The sequence below is a fragment of the Ceratocystis lukuohia genome (assembly GCF_044167205.1).
Source record: "Ceratocystis lukuohia strain C4212 chromosome Unknown Supercontig3_pilon, whole genome shotgun sequence".
Classification (NCBI taxonomy): domain Eukaryota; kingdom Fungi; phylum Ascomycota; class Sordariomycetes; order Microascales; family Ceratocystidaceae; genus Ceratocystis; species Ceratocystis lukuohia.
The window spans coordinates 3191740-3208081 of record NW_027263522.1 but is presented as its reverse complement, the minus strand read 5'-3'; the positions used below and the strand labels follow the sequence as shown (position 1 = coordinate 3208081).

Sequence of the window (16342 nt, the reverse complement as noted above, 5' to 3'; positions counted from 1 at the left end):
TCGACAGGTTATATGATCGCCACGTAGAGATACACATACTTCTCTAGACTGCCTAGCCCAAGTTTCCGACTAGGCTGTACATCCATCCAGCCTAAGAAGAGTTCTTCCGCCAGAATATACTTCGCAACATCGAAGACCGGCGTATAAGAAAACAGGGCAATAAGGCCAGATCATGTACATAGATATACATAGATATATGCAAGGCTAGGGCATCTTTCCAAATCCCGCATTTGTCTAACGAGAGTCTTAGGTAGTCAAGTCTATTGCCCCCTTGAAGTATTCCAACGGGCCTTTTGCTCCCATCAATACAGATGATGAGCCCATTAATATGAGATACGGGTTATAGAGTAGCCCCGGGTGAGAAATGAAGCTCTAGCTTCATCAACCATCTTTTCTCACGCGCTATCAATGCCAATCCAGCTAGCTTCTACACCCCCAGGCCACATTCAAGAGCATGCTTAATGTTAAATGTAACTTCCATTAATCTGTATGTAGAAAGAACGCCCCAGGGCCGAGCACGCATGATTTGGCCGGGCGTAGAAGCCCTCGGATTCCATCCATGTCATAGATCTCGGCCCATTCATGCGAGAAAGCAAGGGCAATCTACTCAAACATCTATCGCCCTTTTCAGAAGAAAAGCTCGTGCAAGTTTCATCAGTTTTCCTTTGAACAGCAAGCTATGAAACTAGGTGATCTTTTCCGATACCCAAAGATTCAGATATACGGTTGTGTATAACTAGAAAGGCCAGTACACTTTTTTGTCATGGTCTTCAAGTGCTCAGGAAGGAATATCACCAGTGTATCTAGTCACTAGATCTTGAATGCTGGTAGTTGGTTCTGATAGCTAATCATGGGTAGTTTGACACATTACTCTGCTTATTACACCGATAATTCCATCTGGATGGGCGTTTAGATTCAAACATGCCCCATAAGGCCAGAGATAGTTTGGGATTGAAGTACTGATTGTTGTATTCCAGTCCTGGAACTTGTTCATTCCTTGTTTCATTCATGATTACAGCAGATCTCAGCTCAAGGTACCCGTGAGTGAATCTTAGTCGGTGTTATGGCCCAGTAGAAAACAATACCGGGGTTATTTCGCTAAAAAGAAATAATATGGTCAAGAGCCCCATTTCTCGCAGTTTCAAGTATAGTAAACTACTAGAAGGCAAATGCTACTGGGACTGCAAGGTTGATTAGATAGCGATATATACATTAACGGCGACATCAGCGGCGTCAAGGCTAATTGCGGAGAAACTGAGCAAAGGAACGAGAATATGGCGATGCAGGCCGTATGAGAAGAGCATAAACTATATCAACTTGCTGGCCAGTTGGTGGTTGGAGAGTCAGGGCCATTACTTAGTTAACCTGCACTACAGTAGAGAGGGTGATGAGCAGAAATTATACTAGAACTGATACCACATTGAAATACATATCATCTCGATTTTAAAGGTCTAAAGATACATAACAGCAGTAGCTTCGCAAGCTTTGAATAATGTAGGAACCGGGGCTTTTTTGTTTGTATAGTCGATCGTTTCTTTTGCTTCCCCAACTGGCGTTGCAGTACATGTTTGGCCTTGTCATGTGTATCGTATCATATGGCCTGATGTATTATTCTCATACAACTCCAGCGACTAGTTTGCCTCCTCAATAGACAAGATCTTGCCTCTCTTTAATAAGAATCTACTGGTAATAACTAGGTATGTTGGGCAATAGAGTTGATGATGAGCCCCTCCCCTATGCTGTAGTTTAAGTGGGACTAACATTTTATGTAGGACAAGGAAGATACCACGTTCTCAGTGGACATTACTATAGTATTTATATTACCCGCTCATAACCTGAGCGAAAACTATTAACTATGAGTACCTACTCACCAGAAATGGGGTTCTTCGCAGCCCAGGCCAATAAAATACTTGTGTCATGCGTGTATTCAAGTAAATAACAGGCACTGGTTGCGGCATGAAACTAGGTATGAACGCAAGCAAGCCTATAGGCAAAATACCAAACATCAACGAAAAAGACAGGTTAACCCGGGACTTAGAACAGAGGTTGCAGGTAGCATCATATGTTCCACTTAGACATGCGGAAAGTGTACTTTCAAAAAGCAAATTGCAGAAAAAGTTCCATGTCGCAGCGTCCTATCAGACGCACACAACAGGCCTCGGCCAGGCTAATCAAGAGTCCTCCTACATATCCCACATTTGGGCAACAGGAGCAACATGTCCTTCCGTATCTATAGGAAGTATAAAAAGAACATGGTGGTCCAGCAAATGCTGTGTACGGTCATAGGCAATGCAGAGTGCGGGTAGAATTCCCTAAGCCAGATATACGTGACCTGCAGCTGTGGGGCTGCTAGTGCTACTGCATATGAATTCAAGTATCACTGCATATGCAACATATATGCATGCACGCATACACACGCACTACTACTACTACTACTACTACGGCTATACATACTACATACATGTGCATGAAAAAAGAAAGGAAAGGTACATTACAGGACACAGGGATACATGCCCCAACAACGGAGAGATGCAAGAACAAGCCGAGGACACAAAAAGCAAATAACTCAAAACAAAAGGTTAGGGGGGGTTAGAGAAAAAGAAATTTGCAAATTGAGGCTCGCGTGTGAGTTCTTACTTGACGTTGTTTGCTTTCTCATTTATCTCTCCTTGGGAAACTTTCTCGGCCATGTCCTTTTAGGGCCCTCGTGCCTAGTAGGCTGGCCATAGAGAGAAAAAGAAAGAAAGAGGGGAAGACAAGGGCCAGTCTCCTAGTGTTTCGCATAGTTTTGTATGACACAAGTGGACACTACTACGACGTCGGTTAGAGAGCCTGTGTGTGTGTGTGGTGTGGAGGTTTAGCCATTCTGGGCTTCCTAGATGACTGTCTTGTCTGTCGCCAAGGATATTATTCTCCAAGAAGAGTCAGAGAATAAGTTGACGACAAGCAAAAGCTAAGTACGTTAAATTGGATGTGCAGAGTATGCTGGGTTAGAAGTGAGGCTCAGCCAAGGTATCAGGACGATTTTACCATGAACACCATGATTTTGTAACCAAGCCAACTAGAACATTCTTTAATGAAAGATTACAAGCCAGCTTAACAAATACGCCCCTGCAGGCTTGATTGGGTCGTAGAGGTGTAATGGTATTGATTGTCAACAGATAAAGTTATGAAATTGGCAAGCCCGCCAAGTCCAGTGCTACATTATTTCTGCAGCCACAGACTACATATATGTCCCTGCAGGTACCGTACAGGCGCAACGCAGGCACAGCACACCACACCACCAAAAGACCAGCCAGCCATAGAGTCATGATAATGTATGCGGAGTAGAGTGTCCAGGCCAGCCAGCCCGAGCGGTGCCAAGACAACAACAGGCTTTAGCACAGGTATCTTTGATAGCAAACACAGTGTGCCAGAAGCATACAAGGAGGAGGAGGAAGAAGAAGAAGGGAAGTTGACATGTTGGGATTAGGCCTGCATATGGCCATAGTATGCATATGCACTATGCGCATCAAGCGTTCAGCCTGCTGCAGAAAAGCGAAGTCTTATCCTTGCCTACAGTGTTATCAAACTTCTAACTTGTACGCTAAGGGGCCAGGAGCCCGCTGAACCCATGCAAAGAGAGACCTTGTTTTGCCGAAATTGCACTGGACCGGATCCGACACTGAAGAGCAGGGAATGGCGATTCTGTCACCAGCAGAAAAAAGCAAAAGAAAGCAAGAAGAAAAACGTGCAAAGGTCTAGTAACTGCAGTGTTCAGGGGAAGCATGAATTCTCCGGCGGGGATGCGTGGAGGATGCAAGGAAGAAGAAACATGGAGTCAAATCTGTTTTTTTTTTTCTCGCCTTTCTCAACGGAGCACAAGGCAAATGTGTAGGTCTTCCTGTTCTCAGTTTAGGGTCGTGTGTCGTAGCAGCATGCAGAGTGCAACGGTAGCAAGATCAAGGGGGTCCAAGCAGTGAAATTCAAAGGAGTGGCAAAGCGAAAGCGACGAGCGAGCCTGTCTGGGTTGTCTCTCTGCAGAGCCGGTTCATGTTCGATATTTAGTAAGAGATTGTCGGCGCAAAACAAACCTGACAAGCAGATCCCCCGGCTCCGGCGCCCAGGCCAAAGCGAGAAAGGACATGGGGTATGTTATTAGGCAATTTCAGCAGCAGAGGTTTCGAAGTTTCGTCATTTTCGATATCCGTTTAGACGAGTTTTAGCAGCAAGAGGCTAGAGAAGGGAGAAACCAGAGAGCATAGGAGAGCAAGGCATAGCAAGGCAAGGCATAGCAAGACGATACAAGACAGGACAGGCAAGGCATGGCAAAAAGAGGAAGTGAGAGGCAAGGGCGAACTAACTGCCCGCCCCCAGGTGCCAGTCTCCTGAGCCAAGGACGTTTCAAGATCTTCCCGATGTAGATGACGACAGCTTTGGTGAGAGGAAAGAAGAGAGAGAGAGAGAGAGAGAGAGAGAGAGAGAGAGGAAGAGTAATGGTGGGGCAACAAAGGCAGCTTCAGGGCGGGCTTCAGCTTCAGCTTCTCCTGTCAAAGCAACGCACAGCCGCCTCCGTCTTTGTCTTTGTCTTTATGGCTATGACCATAGCTTCTCCATCACCTTCTTTGTTCTATTCCCGCCTCAAAGGCCTTAGCAGTTGTCACGAGGCACAGTCCATTGTTCTAGCTAATAGCCCCCTTCGCTGCTGCGATGTGCTGCCACTGTGAAGCGTTCGCCGCGATTTTTGTAGTATTTGTTTACTTTGCTTTGTATGGCCCCATTATTTTGACAGCCCTCTTTTTCATTGGTCGGCGTTGTTTATTTGCGCTGTATTTTTTTTCTCGTCCAATGTTTTGCTATTACTTAAAATGGCAATAGAAAAAGAAAACACGAATAAATCAAGTCCAGCGAATGACAATGTGCTGTTTCCCTCAGCAACGATAAGTAGATGACTGGGAAGCGTGAGGTCAGTGGCGAAGGCCTAGGATGCCAAATTGGCCAAATTCGCTTGCTGCAAGCTGAAGATTATGGTCTGCGAATGAGGATTTCTATGTGCATGATAATTTTCAAAATTAGGATGGGTGATGGACATGAGGTACTGCAGAAAAAGGCACAAGAAAAAAAACAAAGCGCCACATCTCGGAACGCCTGACAGGATGGCGGCAGTGGCGTAGAACCTGCCGTCGAAGGTTAAATCGAATGTTAATGTGGGGAATCTAACCCTTACGCCTTTTTTTTTCGTTTCTTTTTTTCTCTTTTTTTTTTTTCCTTCTTTCTGCTTTCCTCCCTATAACAGGGGGTTTTATATGCAGTTTTGACTTGTGATACTTTGATAAGAACATAAAACAAAAAGGGACCTAATCGTAATGCAAAGCAAAGCCTCGAAAAGAAGCCGCTGTTTGTTGCCTTGCTGATGATACACGTTTGAGTTTCCTTTGACTAAAAAAAAGAAAGAAAGAAAATCAAAGTCTCACTTGAAAACACACATCCCTGATATTGCAAGATAGCGACAGTGGGCTCAAGCGGACCAACCTCGTTAGTTTTTGGGAAAACAATAATGTAATTATAGACAATGGAATTTGTGACTACTGCATTTCAAGACAATAGGGAAAAAAAAAATCAAGATTGCAGAGGCTTGCAGTCAGGTGGCTGGAAAGGAATAAAAAAGAGACAAAAAGGCGGGCGTGCAGATACCGCTATGCGACTGAGAAGCAAAGATCGTGAGATAGCGTAAAGGAGACGGAGTAAAAGGTTTGACAAAAAAATTAAAAATAAAATAAAATAAAAACTCAAAAAACTGCACACAAAAATAAGGAGCAAAATTAAATGCACTGCTGGCAACTGTGCGCCGTGTCTACTATCACCATGCATATGTCAACTATATGTCAATTGTCGGTATAATGAACTCTATCTTCCAAGCACATCAAAGCGAGTCGTACCAGCGTAACAGTGTAGCAGCGTAGCATCTTGCCTCATTTGACACTTCGTTACATTCAACATGTACCTAGAATGCTCTTGTCTTAGGGTTATACCGGGACATGACCAGAAGAGAAGGGCGGTGAGCCAACAGGCGAAGCAAGGGTCCAGCTTAGGAGTTGGACACACAGACTTTTACGTAGCTTAACATATTATGCTACACCTGCATCTTGCAGCACCTTATCATATAGCATTGCTATTCCTGCCGCTGGGGACACGAACACAAGCACAAAAACGGGAGTTTATCGCCGACTGGTTGCCTCTTCTTCTAGACTTTTGTGGTTGTGAGAAAAGCTGCGTTGAGCGCTCAACAAGAGAGAGAGAGAGAGAGAGAGAGCAGAACACAACGAAGGATACCAAGTTTAAGCCTGACGTTCCCACGGACGGAGAGAATAAGGAAAGAAAGAAAGGAATAGTGGCTGGTAGGAACTGGCCTGATGATGGCCTGCGTCCCGTTAGTAGTTTGTTAGTGTTAACTAGACCCCTTCTCGAAGAATAGTCGAATAGGTTTTCACGAGAAAAAGTCCGGGCTTTCCTTTTTTTTTTCTTTTCTTTTTCTTCCTCCTTCTCCTTTCCTTCCGTTGTTCTTCTTCATGCCATATCACATGCTGGCGGGCGTTTCCTTGATCTTAGTGCTTAGAAGAAAGGTATCAGGCCAGTTTAGCTGCATATTCCCTTGGGCCTAGCTACATCAACAAGCCACTAAACAGCTAGCCAGGGGGAGGGGAGGCTCTATATATTAGCAGGCTCGGGCATCAACTGGCCACAAAGGGGGGGGGGGGGGGAGAGACATTAGCAGCAAGCCTTATTATTCTGTGGCCGCCTTACTTTACGAGCTCAGGGACTTCACATAAGATATATAAAGGCAATAAATAATTCGATGTGAGACAATAAAAGGAATTGTTTGATTCATAAGATCAAGTAAAAGAAAACCAACAAGGCAGGCAAATATAGCACAAGCCTTTGCTCCCAATATAAAACGCCAGATTAATATAAAAAAAAAAAAAGCAAAATATTCCCAGGCATTGTTGTGCCAGCCCAACCCCAACCCAAACAAAACAAAGAGAAACCTCCCATAAGATAATTACAAGGCAGAATTAAGTTTAGACAAAGGGAAAAAAAAAAGGACAGAGGAAGACAAGGTCGTGAAGAGACAAGCTGAAAAGACAAAGGAAATAAAAGGGAGAGCGAATTCGTTACACGGACGGATATATCGAGATAAGTAGTGCTGGCCAGAAAGTGAGAGGCGGGCTGAAATAGAAGACAGATCATGACAAAGAGATAGAAGAAAAGCCATCGCTTTTCGTTGCTTTTTGATTGGTAAAGAGACCTAGGCCCGCACGCTATTGCGGAGGCGAGCCAGGCTAAGAATCCGGGTTTTGACTGCTGATGACAGCACAGGCTGGGGCGACGCTGAGCCCGATGCCGTTGATGAGACTGAAGCAGTATGTGGTGAGCTGACGTTGCGCTTGGCCACGCGAAGCATGTCGTTGTTTGTAATGGGCAGCGTGTTTGGTGTGCTGGGCGTCGAGAACTCGTGCTGCACCTGCAGCTGCGGTGTCTGAGGCAGCTGCGGTGTCTCGGGGATCGTCGAGTCGCGTACCGACGAGACAAGTGCGGCATTGAGTGTCGGCCGGCTCTTCTTGCGGACCAAATCGATAGTGCGCTTGAACATAGCGCTGGGAGTCTTGGGGGCAGGAGAGCTTTCGACAGTGGCGGTGGTTGTCGCTGAAGAGCAAGAGGGAGAAGCAGTAGTAGCGGTAGATGATGCTAGTGACACTAAAGATGCAGAGGCCGCAGGCATGAATGGAGAGCTTAGATCCTGTTGCATGACGGGCGAGACAGTCAAATCAGCACTAAAGGCCGACGGAGGTGCTGAAGTCGCATAGGGATCAATGCTTAGGAAGCTCGGTCGTGTGCGAGGCAGAGTGCGTGAAGACGGCAAAAATTCAGAGGTCGGGCGGGCATTCACAAACATGGAGATGGGACGGGTTGAGGAGGAAGAAGAAGAAGAAGAAGATGGAACAGAGGGGGAGCGAGCGCCACATGTTTCGCTGCCGGTGCTGGGCAGACTGAGTACACTGCTGTTGGTGTAGTGCATAGGAGAAGAGGAGATGGATGAAGCACTGTCCTGGCGGATGCACACACGCGGTGACGGGGAGCGACGGCTGGATAGCTGCACCATAGAGGGCTTGCCCGAGTAGACAACGGAAATCATGCGGGCAGTGACGGGCATGGTAGTGGCGGGAGGAGAGCAGATTTCTTCGCTGTCAGAGTCCCAGTTGTAGTCTGAGACATCGCCAGGTGTGGACGAGGCATCCTCCTCTGAGGAGAGATAGACATCGTGGGGCATTGTGGTAGAGGTAGTGACAATGGCAGCGGGGGGCACAGAGGCGTGGATGGTGGGAATGATGAGGCGCGAAATCCGGCGGTCGCTCTTCACCGGCAGAGCAGGAGCAGGAGCCATTGGCGAGCTCTTGGGCAGCGAGGATGGGTGGTAGTATGAAGAGAAGGGGTCGTTTTCGGAGAAGCTAGAGACCGGGCTGGGCACGATGGCGAGAGTGTTTCTGTAGGAGGAGGGGACTTTGCCCGGTGAGACGCGAAGAGAGGCCATTGTGTATGTGCGTATATGGGAAGAAACAAGCCAAATGAAGTCTGGATTGTCGTATCAAACGGAGGAAAAGAGAAGAAAGAAAAAGACGGAAGAAGAAGAAGAAGAAGAAGAAGAAGAAGAAGAAGGAAAAGCGACCCAAGGAGGAGGGAGAAGGTCGGTCGTTAGAGAGCGAGAGGGTTCACTTATTCTGCCAGAGATATGAGTGACCGGTACGGATTTGGAAGGAAGTCAGCTCAAGAGGAAACAGTGCAGAAGAAAAAAAAATCTGCAGAGTTGAAGAAGAGGTTGCAAGAAAAGAGAAGTTGGATGAATGTCGAGGCGAAGACAACTGGTGGGAGCAACGCTTCTAAATGTATATCGGGGTTGGTAGAAGGTTGATGAAGGTGGTGGCAATAAAATACGTCAGAATTAAGCAAATTGAAATATTCAGAAGATAAAATGGGTTGAATTGATAGGGAAAGGTACGTACCGATTTCTATTTGCTCTCTACGCCTGCTCTTTCTCAAACATGAAGCTAGTCAGGAACAAGGGCTCACCCTAGCCTTTTGGGGCTTGTCTTGGCTTGGCTGGCTTGCTTGCCCAGCCAAAGAAATAAGGCAATAGCGCCAGGCCAGGGGAGAAGGGGGAGAGGGGGGCGAGAACTGTGTGAGTTGGCACAGTGCTGCACTGGATACAAGACATGTCAAAAGATACAAGATACTTGCTGTGTAGGCGTGTACGTACTCATGCATTTGATCGTGGCTGGTCTTTTTATGTGAAATTCAATTTTTTGGGGGGGGGGGGGGGTCTTTTTTTCACATATTTTTTGCCTTGTGACGAAGACACGAGGCAGTGATAGCAGCATACCAGCAGAGTAGCCATGGGAAGCCAGACTTGGTGATGGTGATGGTGATGGCGATGGCGATGGTGATGATGATTGATGATGGATGATGGATGACATGGCTTTCTCGCTGGCCTGTCTTGTCCTCCCTATCTATCTCTGCCTCCAGGCCCCTTTCTCTTTTCCACTCACTCTCCTTCCGGACGCCTCGCCCTTGGATTGGCCTAGCCCAAACGCCGAATATCCGCCAGACAAAAAACCCGAAAAGACAGCAGGCCTGGCCCAAGACAACGCAACACCAGTCGGCCGAGTCAAGCAAGACTTTTAGTACACGCAGTACAGTACCTATATATGTATGCACGCCATAGCACGACATGAGATGAGGATAGGCCGTTTTGTTTGAGACCTCTCCTTTCTGCTCTTTTTCAGTTTAAAGCCTAGCCACCTGCGTAGCCAGGACTTCTCCAACTCATTCAAAACTCAAACCTGAGTCTGAGGCGGCTGAGGCTGAGTGAAAACGGGCTTCAATTCATAATTAGGAAAAGAGAGCCCAAGAGAGGAGGAAGAGGAAAGCCTGGAAATGACGACACAGGCCACCTGCCAAGAACCCCGTCCAGCTACAGGACTTGATCTGCAAGTCATTACAATTGCTGTAGTGAGTTAGAGAGGAAGGAAGAAGACCAAGTCGCCAGCAGCAAGCAAGCAAAGATCCTTAGGCCTCTGTTTGGACTAGGGCGAATTTGGATTTTCTCCTTGGCACAGAGCACGGAAAACAAACCCACACGTGAGCCTTTACACGTTCGATGATACGATAATTGCACCTTTCAGAGGATAACGCGGAACAAATAGGGACAATGGGACTGCGACGAAAAAGAAGAAAAGGAAATGAAAAAAAGAAGGCTAGACGAAGCAAGCCCCCCCCCCCCCCCCGATCCAGAAACGTCCGTTTAACCCTTTGGAATGTCCGTCCAGAGTTGCAGAGAACAAAGGAGACAAGAAGAAGATAAGAGAGAAGACCAGGACGATGGGTAGGCGAGCACTACATTGGGCCATGCTAAACTAGAACCACCAGACAAAGGAGAGTCTGTAACAGCGACTATGAGACGGAAAGCTAGAACATAATCAGCAAATCAGAAGATAGCTGCGGCAGGAAGAAATTCCAGGTAGCTTGTGGGATTATATTCCGAGATTTTATGTCTGCTCCGTGTCGTCTCATGTTGGACTGGTTGTTTTATACTTGTGAAAGAGAAGAAGGGTATTTCAGGCACAGCAGCGTGCTTCACGTTCCAACTCAAGAGGAATAAAAAGAACGCTATCTATTTCTTCTTTTCCTCCGAAGTTCTAAAGGGAGGGAAAGAAAAGGCGGAACAGGGAAAACAAGGAATAAAGAAAAAAAAAAAAAAAAGAAAAATAAGTTCTGCGTGTTCGCTTCCCAAACAAAAGCAATCTCGGAACCAAGAACAAGAAAGGGAGTTTATGGCCATAAAACGATAGAGCAAATCCACACAGCGCCTCTGCAGTATAGAGACAAGGTGAAGCCAAAGTATGGGCATCCGCATGCTGTGTGAGGTGTAAGTGGTGGCAGCATGCAGTAGCTATGCCATGCCTACACACTGGGTCTTCTCTCCTGCTTTGCAAACCATGACCTCATACATTTGGAAACCAGCAAAATTAACTGCTCAACAAATCTCCAACAAATCTGAGCAGCCAAAGAAAAATGACACATCCAGACACGGCCATGGGCGCAGATAACAAGGGATCCCTTCTTACCCCCCCCCCCCCCCCTATGCTAGGACCTAGATGGCCAAGCCTATATTTTACCTGATCTCGAGGAGGGGGAAACATAGAGAGCTACACAGAAAAGAGAGAGAGATCTGCTAAATTTGTCTAACGTCCGATAGCGTCTAATGATATGGTAGTGCGGAAACGACAAGACCAAGAAACCGGAGGTTATTCCTAGACATTCCCGTTTCCCCTTCAATTATTAACACCCGGCTGCTGGAAAACAGACTGAGAGCAAAAGAAGAGATGAAGGGGACTAGGTGACGAGACTCTCTGTCCTGCTTTCCCTTGGCCTCTTCCATGTCCCTTTCTGGTCCTCCTCCTGCTCTGTCTCTGCCCATCGCCATCTAGCGCGCTTTGACACAATATTGCACATAAACGTAAACCAACTATTGGCGATTGCTACAAAGACAGAAAAGAGCAGCAAGCAACGTAAAAATACCACCCTAACCTCCAAGTTTCAAGTCTTCTCTTTCTCCTTCACCGTAACTCTAAAAGCTGTCAAGAAGCAGGACAAGGAAAGATGTGCGCCATGTATGGAGTCGGTACGTACTTGTCAACTGTTGGCTTACTTTCTTTCTTTGTCAAGCCAAGGCTGCTTGCTGCTTCCAACTGACAGCAGTAAATATCGATTTGCACGTAGCCTCAATACCCAGCATCGACACAGCATTCCTTTCTTCTTCTGCTGGCCTTGTCTCGTCTCCTTCCTGTACTTATTCCCCCCCCCCCCCCCAGGCCTACTTCTACGCTTGTCATCCTATCTTTTTATATCTCCTTATGCCCGCTCTCCTCGATTTCTCTGCTAAAATAGCCGTTGAGTAGATAGCATTTCAACTACGAATCCACAAGTTACAAACTGTGTTTCTTCACGTTTCATTTATAGCACAGACGGATAAACCTGAACTTGAAGCTGAAGCTGAAGAGGAAGAACTGGGGCCTTCCCGGCGACGTAGCATCGTGCATTGTAAGTTTGTACAGTGCTAGTGCAAGTTGTATGTGCGTGCGCAGATGTATGTACTAGTTTGCTGACTCTGGCAGCCTGCCTGTAGCATAGCATGCGCATCTGCTTGGTCGCCAGAAATAACTACCCAGTATGTACACAAGTACACAATTACACACGCACTTACGCATCTATACTCTCTTGCTAGCCAGACCCTCTCCCCCTCACCTCTGGACGTCTCAGGAGCAGGAGCCCATGCATGGAGCTAATTTTGTGTCTCTTCTTGCCCACAGCTATCGATAATAGAGGGGAAACCCAAAGCAGAAAAAAAAAAAAAAAAAAAAAAAAACATAACCCTTTCCAATAGTTCTCACCAACATTCCATCTATATTCGAGGGACACGTCAACTTCAATTTTTGTTCAATGGTGTGTTGTTAACAAGGGAGACAGGCTTGCTGCACTCCTGCACGGCCACTGGAGTTGGGGCCTGGCTTTGGGCCTCAACGTCCTTTTGGGGGGCTCCCTTCTTGCGAAACCAGTGCCACCCAGTAGTTAACGGCCTATCAAACCCCTCTCAAACCCTTTCCCTTGGGACCACACACATAAACTTTTGCTTGACAACCAATAGCTTTGTCCTAGATCTTCCCTACGTCCCCTAGACTCTCTCCCCTCATGGAAACAAAAACGAGCTACGTCAAGGGAAAACGGCTGTTTTGTTTTTTTCTCGAGTATGATCATCAAACCGTCCACGTTGTAGATTATCTAGCAAAGGGCAAACAAGTAAACAGTAGCTCCCAAAGCCGAGGCCAATAGCTTCTGGAGCTTGGAAGATCAAGAGGACGATCAACCAAACTTTGAAACCTGGAGCTATAATAGGCCATAGCTTCTAATATGAATGCTATTTCTTTGTAGACTTTGCCTGCTCCTCTTTTTGTCTTCCCTTCCCCGCACGTACCTCACCTCAGGCCTTGGTCTAGCCAGCCTAACCAAAGCATAGCAGCGAGGCAAAGTAGACGGGATTTGTTTCTCTATCTTCCCGTTAGACTCTATTGCAGGTGAAAAAGGAAGCAGAATCAGGGAGGAATTGTGTTGTGCAGCTAGACTTGGAAAACCTGCATCCTTTTTTCTTTTTTTTTTTTCTTTTCTCCTCTCATGTGCATGCATGCCTTACCGCAGTTGTAGTACGTCCTGATATCCCTCGAAAAAAAAAGCAAGTAGACTTGGGTTCTTAAAATAGAAACATCACAGCACGTGTGTAACGACGTCATGGGTATCAATGTGGGTTAGGGTTAATAATTCTTGCGACTTACAACAGCCCCAGCGCTTGAATCTCTTGCATTTTATGTTTTATGCTGTTGTGTAAATCGGCTTATCAAACAGCGACATGAACACTGGCAAACACAGCCAGAAACAAAGATCTGCGGGTAGATGGGTTTCTCCTGGCGCTGGGACTTGACTCGGCTGTGATATCCGATTGACCTTGGGACCGAACTAAAAAAAAAAAAAAAAAGCGCGATGAGAACGTAGTGTATCTTGTTTCTGGTCGTAGCACCGTGACCGTTTGATGTTATTTTTGAAGCCTGTTTTGCGTCGCCGGGACCTGTTCTTGAGCTGCTGGTGAATGCAACCCGGAATTGCACATCTATAGCCTTGAACTGGGCCAGGCTTTGCCTGTGAAGGGTATATGGGATAGACCAATAAGACCTAGGTCTAGTCGCAGCACTGGACGGGCCCTGATGTCGTTTACTTCCCATGTCGACGGCCATGCCGGCTCTACTTTTGGAGGCTAGCAGAAATGCACTTCTCTGGCAAAAGACAGGCCTCCAGGCCTCATTGCGAGTATCATTACTATTATGAACTTGCAAGCCTTGACCCACCTTCGGAAACATCTAGGAGAAGATCTGACCTACCTGGCCTGGCCTGCGCGGCTGTGCCGGCTCTCGGCTCTCAGCCCTAATCACAATAGTAAGGACGAATAATAAGGAGGAAGAGAAGGCGAGCAAAACAAAACAAAAACAAATTGAATAAACAAGGCTAGTTTGAGAATTTCTGAAATGGGCGAGGAGATAGATTCATGCTGGGACTTGTGTATGTGTGGATAATGGCGAAACAAAAGACTGGAAAGAAAACAAACTCACGCCTACATTAGCAGCTGATTTACGCTGCGCCGCTTGGCATATTCTCGTCATCGGTATTCTCTAACAACAGCTAAAGCAGTTTCGAGACAAAAATAGCCGTGTCAAGGCGGCACTTGGGAGAGTGGAGGGGAATAGGAAGCTTTGGCCAAGCAGAAAGAAACCAAGCAGAAAGAAAACAAGAAAAGAGGCCTTCTAGAAAAAATGACAAAAGGAGGAAAACACTACTAAAGTCTGTAACATGTTTCCAGAAGAGGGGATGGTTGCGTGCAATACGTGTTGGGGGGTTTGAGAAGGGCTAGAGAGAAGCGAGAGGGATGAGGAAGCGGCGTAGTGGGAAGGAACAAGAATATAGCGATGAATTCGGCGGTCTTGGCCTGAAAGAAGAGACGAAGACAGAGATGGAAGGGGACCAAAACGATGAAGGGGTAGTAAGAAATTGCGTGTGACAAAGCAACACATGAACTAGAAGACATGGAAGAAGCGGCTCTGCCGTCTCGCCGTGTATGTCGCTGGATATGGAGAACTTTGGAAAACAAGAACAGCCTGTAATTTTCTAGGCTGGGCTGGGGTCATGTAGATATCAATTGCGTGGCTGTTGAGGCCAATGAAAGTCGTCATATTGGGCGTAAAAGTGGGCCCAAACATGACTAAGCACACAATCCTTCGTTGTGATTTTGCATGGGAAGGGTAAGGGTTTCAATTTAGCCAGCCCCCTCTACAAGGACTGTACACAACTTGGGATATGTGGGCCAGTCACGTGACATGACGCAGTGTGCCTGGGGCTACATATCACTACATATGAGTTAGGAAACGCAACTTGACTCAAGTCAAAGCATAATTACTCTATATTAGTCGCTACCACTAATGAAAGAAGACACTAGGAGCACGAGACTTGTTCTGGACGGAGAATCACCACCCAGGCAGCTGCTACTTTGCTGTTCTCGGCAATGTACATGTATCCAGCAGTAGCCGGCACGGGGCTTTGTGAACTATTACTTGATGATTTGGCTGAAAGTTGACATAGTGTGAGTTCGAACCTCTGTGGTAGCTGAAATATCGACCGTTGGGCTGACTGCCTGTTAGTAATGTTAGCCATGTTCTGGGGCTCAAAATAGCAGACTGAGTAACCGAGTCATAATTTTGCACTATGTTGCCAAAGCCGTTCAGTAGATCACAGCTTTTGGACAAATTCAAACACCACGGTTCCAGCGGAAACAGACTCGAATCTGAACACCAAAATTGAGGAATTGCCCCGGCTAGATCTAATACAAGCTCGCCACCTGCCACAGGTAGCAAAGGCTATCTGCAAACGGCCTTGGCGGGCTCTGATATGCAGACACTCACAGCCAGGAAGGATGCTCGCTCTTCACTCCTGATGATATAAATTTGAAGCCTGAGGAAGCTATCCTTCAGACAGAGGATGTACAAGATGCGCAAGTTTGACCTCTAGTACAGAGAAAGGAGAGTAAACAGGGTAAGCAAGCTCCTGAGTATCTTTTCATCACGTACTTTGCTAGTTCTTCTAGACGCTTTAGGGCCGATCCGACCTGGCACTAGTGGCAATGGTAAGCACCTGCTGTATCTCTGATTCTTTTTTTTTCCATTCACTACGTTGTTTCTCCGGAGGTTCCCCCTGCGTCCTTCCTATGCTGAATTGAATGTCCTTGCCAATGCATACCATTCTGGACTGCGTGTATCTTCACTAGCCACTTGGCGGATGTCAATGCTCGCTCCATTCAGGCGTTGTACCCCCACTCTTCCCCCAAAAGGACTCTTGTTGGTCATATAAACAAAAAGGGAACGGGGACTTGCTGGCGGAGGGGATATGGATGTAGTCATGGGACAGGTGTTCGGCTGGACAAATCCCGCATCTCAGCGAGGAGTGCGACCCCCCCCCCCCCGCACAGAGGCCCTCGCTGATGGAAATAGCGATTGTTCCATGGTGCTGTGCGAACACCCATCCGGAGTTGACATAGAAACATCGAGTTAAACGGGTCGGTAGTGAGCCTCGGAGTTGCGCCAACTGTATAGCGTCTCCAGAGCGCTGTTCAACATCTTTCTCGCCCCTTGTTTACGTTACGTGACCTCTTTGC

At 46.8% G+C, this 16342-nt stretch overlaps 1 protein-coding gene across 1 annotated transcript; it reads right to left on the bottom strand.

Moving 5' to 3' along the window:
- Window positions 1-7285: 7285 nt before the first annotated feature.
- Window positions 7286-8569, bottom strand: HOO65_030823 (uncharacterized protein; the record flags this gene model as incomplete). The annotated part of the gene is made up of 1 exon (XM_071000494.1): window positions 7286-8569. One exon carries the CDS (start codon window positions 8567-8569, stop codon window positions 7286-7288), a length of 1284 nt encoding a protein of 427 aa, XP_070860502.1.
- Between the last annotated feature and the right edge of the window lie 7773 nt (window positions 8570-16342).